Raw genomic sequence first — 17,251 nt, 5'->3', positions numbered from 1 at the left:
TTGGGGTCCACATTAGTACCATGGGGTATAGACGGGTCCACCAGGAGCCATTGGCACTTTAAGAGTTTGAGAGTGTGGGCTGGCTCCTCCCTCTATGCCCCTCCCACCAGACTCAGTTTAGAAAATGTGCCCGGAGGAGCCGGTCACATCTAGGATAGCCCTAGAGAGTTTCTCTAGTAAAGTTTATTTTTAGAGTTTATTATTTTACAGAAGACTGCTGGCAACAGCGTCCCTGCTTCGTGGGACTAAGTGGGGGAGTAGTGTCCGCCCTGCGGGGTCTGAGCCACTATCTCCGCTGACTGGACACTCTGCTCCAGAGGAGATAGATCGTTCCCCGCCACAGGGGATCGCTCACCCCAGCAGCATGCTGCCACCCCCTTACAGAGCTGAAGATCGGTGGCGAGTGAGTCACCGACTCCCCTAGCAAGCGGGGGGCCGGTGTGAAGATGGTGGCATTAGGGTAGGATGGCAGTATTAGCTGCACTTTGGAGGCTCAGCGGTACATAGTGCGGCGCTGTGAGGGGCGCCCTGAGCCAGTGCCTACACCCTACACTGGTCTCACAGCCTGTCGGGGTCCCGGGATCTCAGCCAGCACAAATCCTCAGGCCAGTATAATCCTATGAAGAGTTGGAAGACAGCGCCATTTTGGGGGCGGAGCTTCTCAGAGCGGACCCAGCAGCGTTCAGCGCCATTTTCCTGCTTGCACAACGCTGTCAGTGAAGAGCAAGTACCTCCAAAGCAACTCCAGCTATTACGGTACCATGGGGTTGTAGAAGGGGGGGAGGCTGCAAAACGACTGTATAACCTATTAAGGTGCACAGTCAGCGCTGATAGGGGCTCTACCCTTATATTAAAAGTGCTGTGTGTGGGTTGGCTCCAATCTCTGTGTCTCTCTTGCCATTCTTTGGGGGGGGAAACTCTGTCTGTACTCGTGTGTGTGTGTGTGTGTGTGTGTGTGTGTGTGTGTGTGTGGTGTCTGTGGTCTCCATTAAGCAATGTCCAGGGACTCTGTGTCATATGCTGCAGAGAATATGTCCTCTCAGGATGATCCCATTCCATGTAATCAGAATTGCACTGGTGTAGCACAGATACCAGCAAGGGAGCCTGAGTGATTATCCTCTATCAAATCTATGATTTCTCAGATTTCTAGCAGGGTTGCACAAAATTAATCTGCAACTCAGGCTTTACAGAACTCTATGGCAGTCTGGCCTAATTCTGGTACATCAGGGCTCCCCGCTGTATATTGTGCTCTTGCACAAATTATGCAGAATGATACCGATACCGTTTCCGATACTGCAGAGGGTGACGGGGATGTGTTGCGGGGGGGGGGGGGGGGGGGCTTCAGCGGTTGCTGAGTTTTCAAGCTATGTTAGCTTGATGTGCCGTGTATGTGTGAGCTGGTATGAATCTCGCCACTGTCTGTGTTAAATCCTTCTCTCGAAGATGTCCGTCTCCTCGGGCACAGTCTCTGGACTGAGTCTGGTAGGAGGGGCATAGAGGGAGGAGCCAGCCCACACTCAAACTCTTAAAGTGCCAATGGCTCCTGGTGGACCCGTCTATACCCCATGGTACTGATGTGGACCCAAGCATCCTCTACGGACTACGAGAAAAGGATTTACTGGTTGGTAACCAAAATCCTATTATCACAGACATACCCTGTGAGATCTGTCAGTGTATTGACCGTGATATCGGCATTCTGCCCCGGTGAGCAGGACATATACTTCCCAATGCTGCCGACACGTTGATGATACTTTCAAAACAAATACCATATCCTCCAGCATGTGCGACCAATCAATATTACCGGATCGGCCGCCCGTATACAATTATCTGGGTGATCCGCTGATATCGGGCAGATCGGCCAGGTAATTGTAGCGCATATGCCCAGCATTAGTTAGTATGGAGATCCTAAAGTGTTGCGTTAAGTTGCTGCTTCTGTTGATGGAGGAATCCTGAAGGTGTAGCTGGGATTAGCAAGTCCCTAATAAGTACCAGGCAGGAGGTGGTAGGGAACCTCAGTAGTGGTGATAAGATGTACTCCCACATCACATCCAGGATTTGTTTTCTAAAGCAATCGCTACCAGATATAGGGGACGTAAGCCCTTTGGGCAATAAATGCACCAATCACTGGTGATAGATCTGCACTATTTCTACACTATTTATAGCAAAATGTGCACTATTGTAATTTGTAGTATTATATATATTTTTTTTACTACAAACTGGAATTTATGGTTTGAAATTCAAATTGGCACGTACAATCACTCTGTCATAATTAAAAGTGTATTTTCCTGTGTTAAGCACATTAATGCTGCAAAAGTTAAGATGAGAGCCTAGCTTTTACTAGGTCTACCTCTTTAAGTACTTGCGTAAGTACGGAGTATGTAAACCAAATATGCATTTGCAAACACCCGTTCAGTGTTTAGCTTTCAGACGTAAGCCAAAACCTTGTATTTTTTTTTTTTTTGCAGTGCATACACAACAACCTGGGTGCGCTGTATGTCTGAATGGGTTTGACTCTGGTTGACAGTCCCAGGTCTGCAACTCTGAACCCGGCCAGGTATGACCTAGAAGGAATTCATTAGCGGGGCACAGTAGCACTTAGAGATAATAATTATCTCCAAGCGCTTTGTGTAAACTGGAAGAACTAGGTCACTGGGAGACTTGTGTCAGCTGCAAGGTGACAACCTCTTTATTTTTTTGTTTCTTTGTTTTTTTTCTTTCTAGTTTTTCTCTTTCCATCGATTTGAACAAGTAGGATTACTATAGATTAATGGAGGACTGTCTTCAGCTGTTGATAGTCTTGGATAAATATAATTAATAAAATTGACAAATATAAATAGATTTGACACCTTAACTAGGCAAAGGCCATTCTTTTTCAGTCTCTAAAATATGATAAGTAGTAGCACAGAAAAATTACAAGGTATTTATCACAGACAGTCGGTCAGAGAAGTCATGTACTTTGGTCACTTTTGCTTTGAATGCAGTTTCCTCTACTCACATGTCCGCTTGACAAAAACTGGAGTTTCCCTCCTGGGTTTTGGGTTAGTTTGTATTATTCCTTTAGTATTGCAATAAAAAATTCTCATGATGCTGCAGCATGTGTGTGTGTGTGTGTGTGTGTGTGTGTGTGTGTGTGTGTATGTGTGTGTGTGTATATATATATATATATATATATATATATATATAAAATTAGTGTATGTGGTGTGCAATTAGCGCTACTACCTTGTGATGATAATTAAATAAAAAATACAAATCGGTTTACAATAAACAGTAGCCACTTTGTTGTGGCTAACCAGATAATGGGGGTAATTCCAAGTTGATCGCAGCAGGAATTTTGATAGCAATTGGGCAAAACCATGTGCACTGCAGGGGGGCAGATATAACATGTGCAGAAAGAGTTAGATTTGGGTGGGTTATTTTATTTCTGTGCAGGGTAAATACTGGCTGCTTTATTTTTACACTGCAATTTAGATTGCAGATTGAACACACCACACCCAAATCTAACTCTTTCTGCACATGTTATATCTGCCTCCCCTGCAGTGCACATGGTTTTGCCCAATTGCTAACAAAAATCCTGCTGCGATCAACTTGGAATTACCCCCAATATGTGAAACACTCCAAATATATACAGTGGCAGCGGCCAGATTTCAAGTTTGTTCAGTCCCCGACAACACAAATAAAAAATGTTCTATAGTAGTAAATCAGCTGCGCCTTCAGTATTCAGATTAAGATGGTGAACGTGACTGTTGCTTTTATCCAAAAGTGATGACCAAATTTGCGTACCAGAAGTGGGAAGGTAATCAGCTTGTAAAGATATCTTTACGGGAAGTCTTCCTTAGTAGTATCCTTCCTCACATTCTCAGATGTTATGCAGAATATCACATAAATGGGGGGTGGAGACAATGGGGTATATGCAATTGCGGTCGAATTGCGCCTTTTTTTCGTCCGTTTAAAAGTTCGCCTGTACTCGACAGCCGCAGCCCTGCCGCCGGGACCATGAATTCACCATATGCAATGCAAAACGGATTCGACACTCCCCTTGGCGGATAACGGACCAATCGGCGAGTAGTGGGCATTCTGAATTCGACTTCCCGCCGTTTGCAGCCCTTTATTAGGGCTTGTTTGCTGCGTGCTCAGCAGCCATTTTGTGAACCTGCAGAGAGGTGTGAGGAGGTGCAGAGCTAGCAAATTGGTTGTTTGCTGTGGTATCGTTTGGACACCCAGCAGGCTTTATTCCAGGACAGACAGGAGGATACCTGTTACCCCGGAGGAGAGTAGTTTTTGGAGCTATGACTACATTTGTAGGCAGGGCCGGACTGGCCATCTGGCACTTCTGGCAAATGCCAGAAGGGCCGATGGCCACTTGGGCCGGGCCAGCGGTCACTGAGACACGCTGCCGCTCAGTCTGGCGGCAGCATGTCTCAGCTGTCAGGAGAGGAGAGCCAATCAGAGCTCGCGGACCGGCAGCCAATCAGAAGCCGCCGGTCCGCGAGCTCTGATTGTCTCACGAACCGGCAGCTGGTTTGAACGAAGCCGCCGCAGCACCAGACACAGCCGCGCTGGCGGGCGCTCTGCTCTCCTGATTCACCCCCGTCCCTCACAGCCCGGAGGAGCAGCAGCAGCAGCAGTGCAGCAGCGGTAAGTAGCTGCAGCACTGGCTGCTGTGGGGACAATTGTATATCTGGCACTGTGGGGGCAATTGGCTGGTACTGTGGGGCATTTGTATACCTGGCGCTGTGGGGGCAATTGGCTGGTACTGTGGGGCATTTGTATACCTGGCGCTGTGGGGGCATTTGTTTACCTGGCACTGTGGGGGCATTTGTATACCTGGCACTGTGGGGGCAATTGTATACCTGGCACTGTGGGGGCAATTGTTTACCTGGCACTGTGGGGGCATTTGTATACCTGACACTGTGGGGGCAATTGTATACCTTGCACTGTGGGGGCAATTGTTTACCTGGCACTGTGGGGGCATTTGTATACCTGGCACTGTGGGGGCATTTGTATACCTGGCACTGTGGGGGCAATTGTATACCTGGCACTGTGGGGGCAATTGTTTACCTGGCACTGTGGGGGCAATTGTATACCTGGCACTGTGGGGGCAATTGTATACCTGGCACTGTGGGGGCATTTGTATACCTGGCACTGTGGGGGCATTTGTATACCTGGCACTGTGGGGGCATTTGTATACCTGGCACTGTGGGGGCAATTGTGGATCTGGCACTGCACTATTGGGGACATATAATGTAAATTTCGGCTCATACTGGGTGCTATAATGTGAATTTTTGCTCATACTGTGTGGTATAATGTGAAAGAGGCACCAGTACTAGATAGTATAAGGGGTCCTACTATTGTGGTGCATAATGCGTATAAGGGGGTGTATGGTGTGATAAACTACACTGAAGGACATGCCCCCTTTTGAGTGGCCACGCCCCCTTTTCCGGAGCGCGCGCCAAACAAACTTCACATTTACATACCCCCACTTAAAAATTTCCACTTCAACCACAGGTTGTGTGTATTTTAATAGAAAATGATGTACGCTTGTATGTTGTTAGAATATTAATTATATTTGTAAGAGCATAGACTAATAAGTGGGAGGAGTCAGGAATAGTAAGGGGAGGAGTCACAAAGGTGGGCCTGTGTGCTTCAAAAATGCCAGGGCCTATTTTTAGTCCCAGTCCGGCCCTGTTTGTAGGTAAGTACCACATGTGGGTCTGGTGTTGCATGTATGTGTTTGTGTAGTGGGGGTTGCCATGAGGTGTACATGGGGTGTTTGGGTATGTGTGCAGGTATGTGTATAGCTCCTGCTTGTTTTGCTGCATTTTTTAGTGGAGTTTTGTGTTTTGGGGTAGTTTTTCACTTTTTTTTTTTTCTTCTTAAAATGACTTTTTGGGTCATGCTTTTGCATTGGTGTACCTCCAGCATGTGCAGGAATGATATTTGGCTAGTTTGGGCTGATTTTAGTGTGTGTCGGTATCAATGCGGTCGACATGTCGTGTCGTTTGTTTGCTAAAACAGTTTTTTTCCCTCCTATTTTAGCACTGGTGTACCTCCAGAATGTGCAGGGATGCTTTTTGACTAGTTTGGGGTGACTTGGAGCAAGTTTGTGTCAGACATGCGGTCGACATGTGGTGTCGTTTGTTTGCCAAACATGTTTTTTCCCTCCTATTTTAGCACTGGTGTACCTCCAGAATGTGCAGTGATGCTTTTTGGCTAGTTTGGGGTGACTTGGAGCAAGTTTGTGTCAGACATGCGGTCGACATGTGGTGTCGTTTGTTTGCCAAACATGTTTTTCCCCTCATATTTTAGCACTGGTGTACCTCCAGAATGTGCAGGGATGCTTTTTGACTAGTTTGGGGTGACTTGGAGCAAGTTTGTGTCAGACATGCGGTCGACATGTGGTGTCGTTTGTTTGCCAAACATGTTTTTTCCCTCCTATTTTAGCACTGGTGTACCTCCAGAATGTGCTGGGTTGCTTTTTGACTAGTTTAGGGTGACTTGGAGCAAGTTTGTGTCAGACATGCGGTCGACATGTGGTGTCGTTTGTTTGCCAAACATGTTTTTTCCCTCCTATTTTAGCACTGGTGTACCTCCAGAATGTGCAGGGATGCTTTTTGACTAGTTTGGGGTGACTTGGAGCAAGTTTGTGTCAGACATGCGGTCGACATGTGGTGTCGATTGTTTGCCAAACATGTTTTTTCCCTCCTATTTTAGCACTGGTGTACCTCCAGAATGTGCAGGGATGCTTTTTGACTAGTTTGGGGTGACTTGGAGCAAGTTTGTGTCAGACATGCGGTCGACATGTGGTGTCGTTTGTTTGCCAAACATGTTTTTTCCCTCCTATTTTAGCACTGGTGTACCTCCAGAATGTGCTGGGTTGCTTTTTGACTAGTTTGGGGTGACTTGGAGCAAGTTTGTGTCAGACATGCGGTCGACATGTGGTGTCGTTTGTTTGCCAAACAGACGCAAGCCTCAGAGGTTGGGGAGCGGTCACCCAGGGGGTGCAGTTTCAAGGAAGATGGTCAAGTCAGGAAGTTGTCCTTCCAATCAACATTCTGGAACTCAGGGCTGTATACAATGCCCTTCTGCAGGCCTCATATCTTCTTCAAGATCGGGCCATTCAGGTTCAGTCGGACAATGTGACGACAGTAACGTACATAAACCGACAGGGAGGAACGAAGAGCAGAGCAGCAATGTCAGAGGTATCAAGAATTCTCCTCTGTGGCGTTGTCAGCGTTCTTCATTCCGGGAGTAGACAACTGGGAAGCAGACTTCCTCCGCAGACACGACCTGCACCCGATGGAGTGGGGCCTTCACCTGGAGGTGTTCAGGTGCTTGACACGTCGATGGGGATGTCCACAAATCGACATGATGGCCTCTCGTCTCAACAAGAAGCTCAACCGGTATTGTTCCAGGTCGAGAGACCCACAGGCAGTGGTGGTGGACGCTCTGATAACTTCATGGGTCTATCAGATGTTGTACGTGTTCACTTCCGCTGATCCCAAAAATTCTGAAAAGAATAAAAAGGGAAAAAGTTCAAGCAATTCTCATAGCTCCGGATTGGCCAAGAAGGGCCTGGTACGCGGACCTTCTGGAGATACTCCTGGAAGATCCGTGGCCTCTACCTCTTCGCGAGGATCTCCTGCAAGAGGGGCCGTTCGTCTATCAAGACTTGACACGCTTCGCTTGACGGCATGGAGGTTGAACGGCTGATTCTAGCCAGGTGAGGGATTCCTGACAAGGTCATCCCGACTATGATCCAAGCCAGGAAGGGGGTAACATCTAAATATTACCACCTTGTTTCGAAGAAATACCTCTTAGTGTGAGAGCAGAAAATATTCTGCTGTGGAATTTCATCTGGGACGTTTCCTGCTTTTTCTGCAGTCTGGTGTAGATGTGGGCCTACATCTGGGCTCCATAAAAGTCCAGATTTCGGCCTTGTCCATTTTCTTTCAGAAACAATTGGCTTTTCTCCCTGAGGTTCAGACGTTCTTGAAAGGGGTTCTGCACATCCAGCCTCCCACGGCACCTTGGGATCTCAATTTGGTGCTGCAGTTCCTCCAATTGAACTGGTTTGGACCTTTACAGGAGGTAGACGTAAAATATCTTATGTGGAAGAATTAAGAAATTGGAAGTTTACGATTATTTTTATTAGTCTACAATTACTCACCTTCCAAAGTGTTGTCTTCTCCTCTAGCATCAGGATCTGGGTCTTCTGCAGCAGCGTTGCGTATGTAGTTTTGTGTGTCAGTGTGTGTGTGTGTGAGACCCCTGGTCACAGCACCACTTCCCAGACTGTACTCAGATGCGCCAACCTGTCACAGGTGGGCGGTTGTGACTTGTGTTTTAATCAAGCAGCCACCATGAAGAGTATGAGAATAGTGCTCTTGCATTAACCAGACACTTAAATTACGCTTACAAAATCCACAGCTATTACACACATGTAGCATGAGCCTCTCCAGGCATGTGGATTCATAGAGCACAGAGATAACACGATAACATTTTAGGATTTATTGACAAAATAATTCCAGGGTTAAGTTACAAAAAAACCCCAAAGGTAAATATCACATACAATTATGAGATGCACAGAAAGCTACTTACTTGACAAGTGAACAATGGATTCAGTTAAAAGAGGCATTTTTATCTGTCCTGGCAACTACTCATGACACACATCACATGCACGCATCCATCCATATGGATTTTTACCCTTCCAAAACCAGAATTCATTGTTTGTACTTAGGTATCTGAAGGGTTCCCCTGCCAGATCAGAAGGGGAATTTAATTACTTGCTACATTCTGTTCGAAGCCTAAGATCTGGGATATACCAATTGGTCAGAAGTGCCCATGATAAATGACCATCCCAACCCTAGCAAGTAATCACTTATGAGCACTTCTCCCCCTTGTCTTCAGAAGAACTTGTCTTGTACTTTGAATGGAGATTTGTGAAGAGGAAAGTTCATTTACACATACCCGCCTGTGAAGAGCACATATACATTTCCTTAGACCAAATGGCTGATGGCCTGTGACGCTGGTTAGTTAACCAGGGTCACAAGGTTGGCATAAAGTTTTCAAAATGACATTTCCATACAGAATATAAATTTAAAATATACATTTTGGGAGCACTATAATAATTCACATCATGGTCAAGGCCGGATTATTACTCCTAGAAACATGAGCACCGTTTACCCAGGGCACACAGAATGCATACAGTCAGGACACGTGACTTTGGGGAATTGCCGTAACCCTTGACAATGCCTCCCCATGCAGTATCAACCCCCTGGAGCCGGCCACTGGGAGAACTACATCTCCCAGCATCCCTAGAGCCTCCCAACAGATTTGTTGCCTCCCAGCTCGAATATCGAGGGGAGAACACCAGGCAGGTGAGCATCTTTTTCTTCTTTTCTTTTCTTTTTTTTACGTGCCGTGGGGTTTTTAATGCTGAAAGTCCTGCAACCATTTTTCTTTATTGGATATTGTGGAAGCGCGCATACCCGTGGTATTAAAAATAAATAAATTGGGGTTTCCTCGCTAAACTTCGCTCCCACTTGAATTCCTCCCTAAGTGTACTACAACTTTAGTTCACTTTACTAAGATCTTTCATGAAACTTCATTTCTTTCTGATGCACAGCAATCAGCAGAGTATATAACAGGCAAATAAATCGGCATGAAGTAATTATTTACATTGGCTGATGGAATGAATTCAGCTGCTGTCAGTGTCTTAATACCTTTCTATGCTAAAATATGTCTGCAATTCTACAAAGTTATTATAGCATGATATGATTGGATAAGCTTTTATCTGTAAAATGTTGCTCTGTTTATATTTCAGTCCAATGGACTATTTATGTACCTAATAAAACAACTGCCCTAGTGTTTCCTTCATTATATCCCTTACAAAACACAAACTTAAAACATTTTATGAATTTCTTCTTACGGGCATAATACTTGCGTAACCAAAAGTCTAACAAATTATAAACCTTAAGTATTCAAAATCAAAAGGGAGGGTCATCGTCCATCATGTTCCATTTTAATCTATTAAGACTTGGCAACATTTGGATTTTCAGAAGCATAACCAATAGGACAAGAAATACAGGTTTGGTTAGAAAATCATAATGCAAGCAATATTTTCTGACCAAGGGCTTATAGCCAAGAAAACTATCAGGAATCTGATACATGCAATTTTTTCTCACTCTTTCCTAACGTCTTCCAAATTTGCACTTAATTTATCATGTTGATAAGGAAAAGAACTCTGCTGTCCAGTTAAATCCACTCTACCCTGACATGCTAGGATGCAAGTTACAGCCATCCTAATCCAACACCTGCTTTTGTCCCATATTGTGCCTTCTTTTACAGATAGCCCAGCCCAATTAACCTCTTTACTTAAAACTGCAGCATCTGAATTACATTTATGATTAAATAATGGCACCATAAAATTGAAAAATACCAACGCCCAGTCTCTTCTACACCTCAATGTATTCTCTTACTCCTAAATCCACTTTACAGGAACGGCTTCAACATTCTTATTGCAGGAACGCCAGCAGTGTCGGACTGGGGCATGTAGGGCCCACCGGGGGAATGCAGTGGTAGGGGCCCATGTTTAGGGGTGTGGCCAGTCTCTAGAGGAAGTGTGCCCAGCCACCACAATGGTTTGCCTAACCATTTTGCAAGAGTTGGTCCCCTAGATAAATATATACAGTAAATACTGTAGTGCGCGCAAGATAATGTACTAGATTAGTAACTGCACAGTCTGGAGCCTGATCCCTAGAGAAGAGGGGGTGGGCCCCCAGGCAGTAAGGCCTACCGGTGTTTCCCTTGTACCCCTGTGGGCCAGTCCAACCCTGAACGCCAGTGGAATCATATACAATATATACCTTTCTATAAGATTTTAGTCTTATTAAAAAGAAAATACCCTACAAAAGAATGAGGTATCTGAAGATTAGCTAAAGCGATGTCGGCATAATGCCAACATTGTTCAATGTCAGCATTTTGGACTGTTGAGCTTGAACATGCTGGCATCTGCAGAATGTTGACTTGTGAACTGTCGACATCCTGCATGGAATGGAAGAGATGGGTTAGGCACAAGAGGATTAGTCATACTTTCAGCTGGAAGCGACACAAGATCCTGACTGAAGTCATCCTGACATCACTGCCGGACTCAGAAGACTCTTCGGGAGCTGCTGGACCCTCAATGCCAGGCAAGTCACTAATAGGCCACCAGGGGTGTTTTGTCATTATTCTAATTGTTGACATTCCTTCAGTGTCAATGTCAACCTGCTGTATGCTGACATCACCATGTTGAATGATGACTGTCTACAAAAGGTTGCGGTTCAATAGATCTACAGTAAAAAGACAGTCAATTGGTTGACCCCAAATGGCCGTTAGGGTCAAACAGCTGACTGTTACAAAAGTTCGACATGATAATCGACACACAAATGGTTGACACAAGTTTGTTTGTCATTTTGCATTTTTCACTATATCTAAGCCAAATTGGTTGAAATGTGTACGCTCAGCACATTTTGGGCAAAATGCCTCATTCCGCTAATGCTGAGCGTGGCACGGGTTACTATTTCCAATTATAGTCCAGGTGGATGGTAAATGATGAAAAAGTTGAAAAAATATTTAAAAAAACATGTCGACCATTGTCATGTTGACCTTTTAAACCTGCCGACGTTAAAGGCCATTTGGGGTCGACCTATTGACTGTCTATTTTTATTTTTTTGCTGTAGATCAGTGTTTTTCAGCCACTGTGCCGTGGCACCCTAGTGTGTCCTGAGCAGTCTCCAGGTGTGCTGCCATAGAAGCACAGCCAGGCCCGTCACTGTTTTGCCACTACTGAGGCCCTGTAATGATCAATACTGCTGGGTTTAGTGGTTGCAGAGCCAGTTCTAATTTCAGGCCCGGGCAATGTTGGGCTCTTCTGGCTTTCTCAGATGTGGCTCAGGTGTTATCTATGGAGAAGCTGCGACATGACATCCTAGGACACACAACTGCACCATGCATCACCATTATATTTGAGTGTGCCTTGGCAATATTTAGATCTTGTTCAGTGTGTCGCGAGTTGTAAAAGGTTGAAAATCTCTGCTGTAGATCCATCTACCAGATATCCTACAAAATACACCACACCCAAATCTGAATGATTTAACATGCTATACATGTCATAAACCTATTGGACTTTACACTAGTCTTAGGAGCTGTATACTTTTAATTGCTTTACGGTACTAAAGTCATAACATGTTTAATTTTTCTTAGTCGTGTCTTGCATAATGATCCATATTTCATATCCAGAAGCATTAGCTGGTGGTCCAATTGAAGGAGTTGCAGTCGGAAAAGTGTATACCAAACCATTAGTCGGGTTAACAATTCATTGTATACCCATGTAGCAGCGAGAACAATAAAAATACACATTTATATCTGCATGTCACACTATTAAGCTGTGACTAAATATTTTTACAGTCTGTATTTGTCCCTGACAATGTGTGGTGTCTGGCTCCTCCTTGTTGAACTAATAAAAATCTCTAATATGCGTCTTTCATTGTTTAAAAGTGTAATAAATTGTAAACTTACTTAATAAAAATAATAATAAACCCCGCCAAAAAACCAACAGGTAATTGTCTATAATGAAACATGTTGGTCTTGTGACTCACGTTCTTTATTTGCATTGCCAGGACCCAATAGTCTGCATCATATTGAAATCTGAGCACTAACTTTTGTCAGTCATTCTTGAGCCCAGATTACAGATAAATATAATATCTTTGTTCCCGGCTAACAACTTCTCAGCTGAAGTGGCACATGGATATTGCCCATCTGTATTATTTTAGTAATCTTATACCGACCTGGGTCTTCTCCTGCCTTTTTTATTTGCATGTAATATCATCTCTTAATACTAGCAGTACCCAGTGTCGGACTGGGACATGAAGAGCCCACCGGGGGAATGCAGTTATAGGTGCCCATACTTAGGGGTGTGGCCAGCCTACAAAGGGGGTGTGGCCAGCCTCCACAGAGGCTTGAAATACACAATAGTTTAGTGCAGTGTAATGCAACATATCTACCATGTAGTATACAAGTGCATAGTCTGGAACCTGATCCCTAGAGGAAGGAGTGGGCCCTCAGGCAGTGGGGCCTACTGGTGGTTTCCCTGGTACCCCTGTGGGCCATTCCGACCCTGGCAGTACCCCCAAACTACAGCATGATTGACTGGACGGCAGTGGTGAGCATGTTACAGAATGGGACGTCATCCAAGTTTTGTAGGTGTGCCAAGGCCGGGATCTGTGTCTTCAACAGATATTTCATAGCCCCCAACAGAATGATAACACTGGCCATTCTGCCTAATCCGAGGGTTACGCAGATGCCCGATGTTTTCACAGATGATGCGCTGTTGCGGAGACAGCACTGGATCACAGAAGCCAGCAGGAGGCGTCTACTTGCACAAGGCGCCTCATGAGCATTAGCCTACATTTACAGTAGCAGAAGCAACAGCAATCACAGCTGTTACTGCAAGGCGTACGAATTGGGATCAGGCCCAATGTGTGCAATCGAGAGAGCAAGCTTGTGTCCATCAACTCATTCTTGTGGCTAGCCTCCTCCCCCAGCTGGCTCTCCACCATGGTTACCAAATGTTGCTCACAGTGTTGTTATTCGAGAGGTGGTCATTATAAAATAGGAGATAGGTTGTAAATGAGTGAAAATAATGTAACTACTAATGTTGGGGAAAAAAAAGTCTCTACAAATTTGTTTCAAATAATTTACTATTTTTATTTATTTATTTATTTATTTTTGGGGGTAAGGGGTGATAAACCATAAACAAATCACCAGTCTGGTTTCATTGAAATACTAAGATGGTTCTAGAAAGAAACTCAGAAGACAGACTGCTCGCTGATCTCTGAATTATGTGCAACCATTGCTATTCACCTCATGATCCAAGCTGGGTTGACCTGGATGGCGTAAAAAAAAAAAAATCACCTGCAGTACTTGCCAATAAGAAAATCCTGGGTGGTGGCACTGCCGCACCAGTGGTGCGTGGCATTTAAAGCCATGTTTATCTACCCTCTGACAAGAAACTGTACTTGTGTAGTCCCCAGTAAGTGGCTGGGGGAGGGGTTCCAACGACCTGTAAATTGTATGCTAGTGTGAATACTTTCCCAGGTGATATGTCACTGAGATTTTCTCTCAGGAGGGCCACAGGGGCGTATAGTAACATTATGGTGTTGTTCTGTACTTGGCTATTGTAAAAGTACTAGTTCTAATTTATGCCAGTGCTGTTTTTAAGGTTAGAAAGTTATGAGCAAGATATACAGTACTTAATATTGGAGACGTACCAAGAAGATATCTTTTAAATAAAATAATCCCTCTTGCCTTACAGTGATATCATTAAAATCCTTTCACGTAAAAGTTTTAATCTGAAAGGGCAACAAACACCCTTTGTCATGAAATATATGTCAGGTTGTGTGGTTAACACTTGCTGACTCTCTCTGTCTGAGAGTACTCCCACACCAATTCGGGGATTAACACACCCACGCATCATGGCTGCACCCACATCATGCCATGCCCCCCTTCCCCCATATGCTGCAAATCACAGCATTCATCGCAATTGCGGCTCCACGCTCCCTGCACCTCCACCCCTACAACCTCATCAAAATCTCCTCAAGGCCTAAATTAAAGTAGCTGTGTATTGTTTCAGAACATCTCTATATTATCCTACTGACACTTTCCATAAATGATGGGAGAATAGTACTATGATTCTGTAATCATGCCTATGGTTGTACCTGGTACATTTTTACTCATAGAAGAATATTTTTATATTTTTCAAATTGCAGAAGGAAATTCATCCATACTACAATCTGAGTGTGACTGTATTAAGAGCCAAAAACATTCACGGCGTGGACCTGTGTAAGTGGTAAAGACCTGTATTCCTGAAAATGCAAATGATGACTTTATGAATACACTATCCCCCTCATTCCCTGGTAAAAAAAATAAAATAATCATCCACGTGATTATAAAATCAGGAGCTAGTTACGGTAACGAGCATAATCTCTAGAAGCAGTCCAGAGACCGACAACACACAAAATAAACATATAAAAATTGTAACATACGGACTAGATAGATTTGAAAACAGGTGATAGTAAACATTATGCTTTTATACTGTAGATCCAAAGCTATCACACCTTTTTGTGCTGTCTGTTAAACATTTTAATAGTCGTTCAGGGGTGTCGTTGCCAAGAGACAGGGTGAGAACCTCATCTTATGTGGCATAAATCTAGACAAGACTTATGACCTTTCAAAACAAAACTAGTTCCCCCTGTTTACAGTAAAGGATCAGCACATTAGTTTATATCCTACAAGATAATAGTAATTGAGAGACCTTGGTTACATACATTTGCAAAGATATGGGAAGCCACCAGCCACAGCAAAGTGTCTCTGCACTGGTAGTCCTACACTACATGATAATAGCACCTGCATTGGTTCATACATTATTGTATTTCTAATGCTGGGTACACACTGGCCGATATAGCGACCGTTCTATTGCACAGCCGATTTATTGCCGGTTTGTCGGCCAGTGTGTACCAGCAATATGTCTGTGAACTCCATAATTAACAGACATATCGCGTCAGCCCTGCAGCACACGCGATGACCAATATATCTACAGATCGCTCGTACACTTCACCAGGCGGCGGTTATCGGCTCAACTGGGCGGGCCCATTTCACACACTGCCCGATCTGCCTATGGATGTACCTGCAGATCCATTGATCTGCAGATATATCTATCAGTGTGTACCCACCTTAAGTTGAGAGACACATGATCTGAAGGCACCCCAAGTTCCTCCAGTATGGCACTACAAGGATCAGCATACCCTCCAGCTACTGATCCCATGCCTACCTCTCAGAACAGTGATACAAAGAATAGCAGTTGCTTAATCAATTTATTGGCCAATCATAGGTGCATGTAAGGGAGGAGCTAATCTAGACGAGAACAAACAAAACAAGTTCCCCCAGCATACTCCAAAGGATTAGCAAATATTTGCCTGATGTGTGTCCTGCTGTCAAAGTGTATGAGTTTTAGGGGGAGCAAGACTGCGGTATTTGTGCAGGAACAAAGGGGGTAATTCAGACCTGATCGCTGGGCAGCAATTTTTGGAAACCCGTGACCAGATAGTCGCCGCCTACAGTGGGGGTTTATTTTAGCCGTGCAAGTGTGTGAACGCATGTGTAGCAGGGCTGCACAAACTGATTTTTTGCAGTCTTTGCTCAGCCCAGGAGTTACTCAGCCGCTGCGATCACTTCAGCCTGTCCGGGGCCGGAATTGACGTCAGGAACCATCCCTGCAAACGCTTGGACGCGCCTGAGTTTTTCCAAACACTCCCTGAAAACTGTCAGTTGACACCCACAAACGCCTTCTTCCTGTCAATCACCATGCGATCGCCCGTGCGAATGGATTCTTCGCACAAACCCAATGCTGAGCAACGATCTGCTTTGTACCCACGCGACTGCGCATTGCGGTGCATAAGCATGCACAGTTTGTGTCTGATTGCCCGATGTTCAAAAACGCACAGCAGCGATCAGGTCTGAATTACCCCCCAAGTTTGCACCGGCTGATGGGAGGAGTTAGGTAGAGGGAGGGTATATCTCACCAAGTACAAAGTAGAGGCATCAATGCACCTTGTGTATGTAATCTGTTATCTATTATTCAGTTTCTGTTTTCATGTACTGCATAAAAAAGTAAAGGTATATGGAGGGAAGCTAAAGCACAGGGAAAAGACAATATCAATATATCCATAGATCAGGCTTCTCACGAACAGCAAAATAATGTACAGTATCACAATTGAGAATAAAAATGAAGAACCAGACCATGAGAGAAGCACCAACATATCGGTCAGGGTACAGGTGGTTCAATTAGGTTGAAAAGTTGAGGATGGTGGCCAGTGGGTATGGGTCGTTGGGTCGACTCAACTTAGGTCTACAGTCATTAGGTCGACCACTGAAGGCAGACATGGGCATTAGGTTGACATGTACTAGGTTGACGTGAAAAGGTTGACATGGGTTTCCCCCCCCCACACACTTTTTTTGGTGGTGTTTTCTTCGTAAAGTGACAGGGAACCCCAGTTAGTGCACCGTGTCCCTTCGCATGGCTCCCCATGCTTCGGGCAAGGTTACCGTTCCAATGACAGTCCACGTGGATCGTCAAGTATGGAAAAATCCAAAAAATGAAAAAAAAGTGAAAAACTCATGGTGACATTTTGACCTGTCGACCTAATGTACAAGT

The 17,251-nt window shown here is 44.7% G+C and overlaps 1 protein-coding gene across 1 annotated transcript in view; it reads left to right on the top strand.

Moving 5' to 3' along the window:
• The window catches only part of PLA2G4F (phospholipase A2 group IVF), a 136,162-nt gene that overhangs the window by 45,331 nt on the left and 73,580 nt on the right, over positions 1-17,251 (top strand). Inside the window, exon 2 of the mRNA XM_063947505.1 lies at positions 14,808-14,880. Within this exon, the coding sequence (XP_063803575.1) occupies positions 14,808-14,880 (73 nt within the window). The remainder of the gene's footprint in view (positions 1-14,807; positions 14,881-17,251) is intronic.

Source organism: Pseudophryne corroboree, chromosome 12, assembly GCF_028390025.1.
Source record: "Pseudophryne corroboree isolate aPseCor3 chromosome 12, aPseCor3.hap2, whole genome shotgun sequence".
NCBI lineage: Eukaryota > Metazoa > Chordata > Amphibia > Anura > Myobatrachidae > Pseudophryne > Pseudophryne corroboree.
This window is presented reverse-complemented; position numbering and strand designations above follow the sequence as displayed.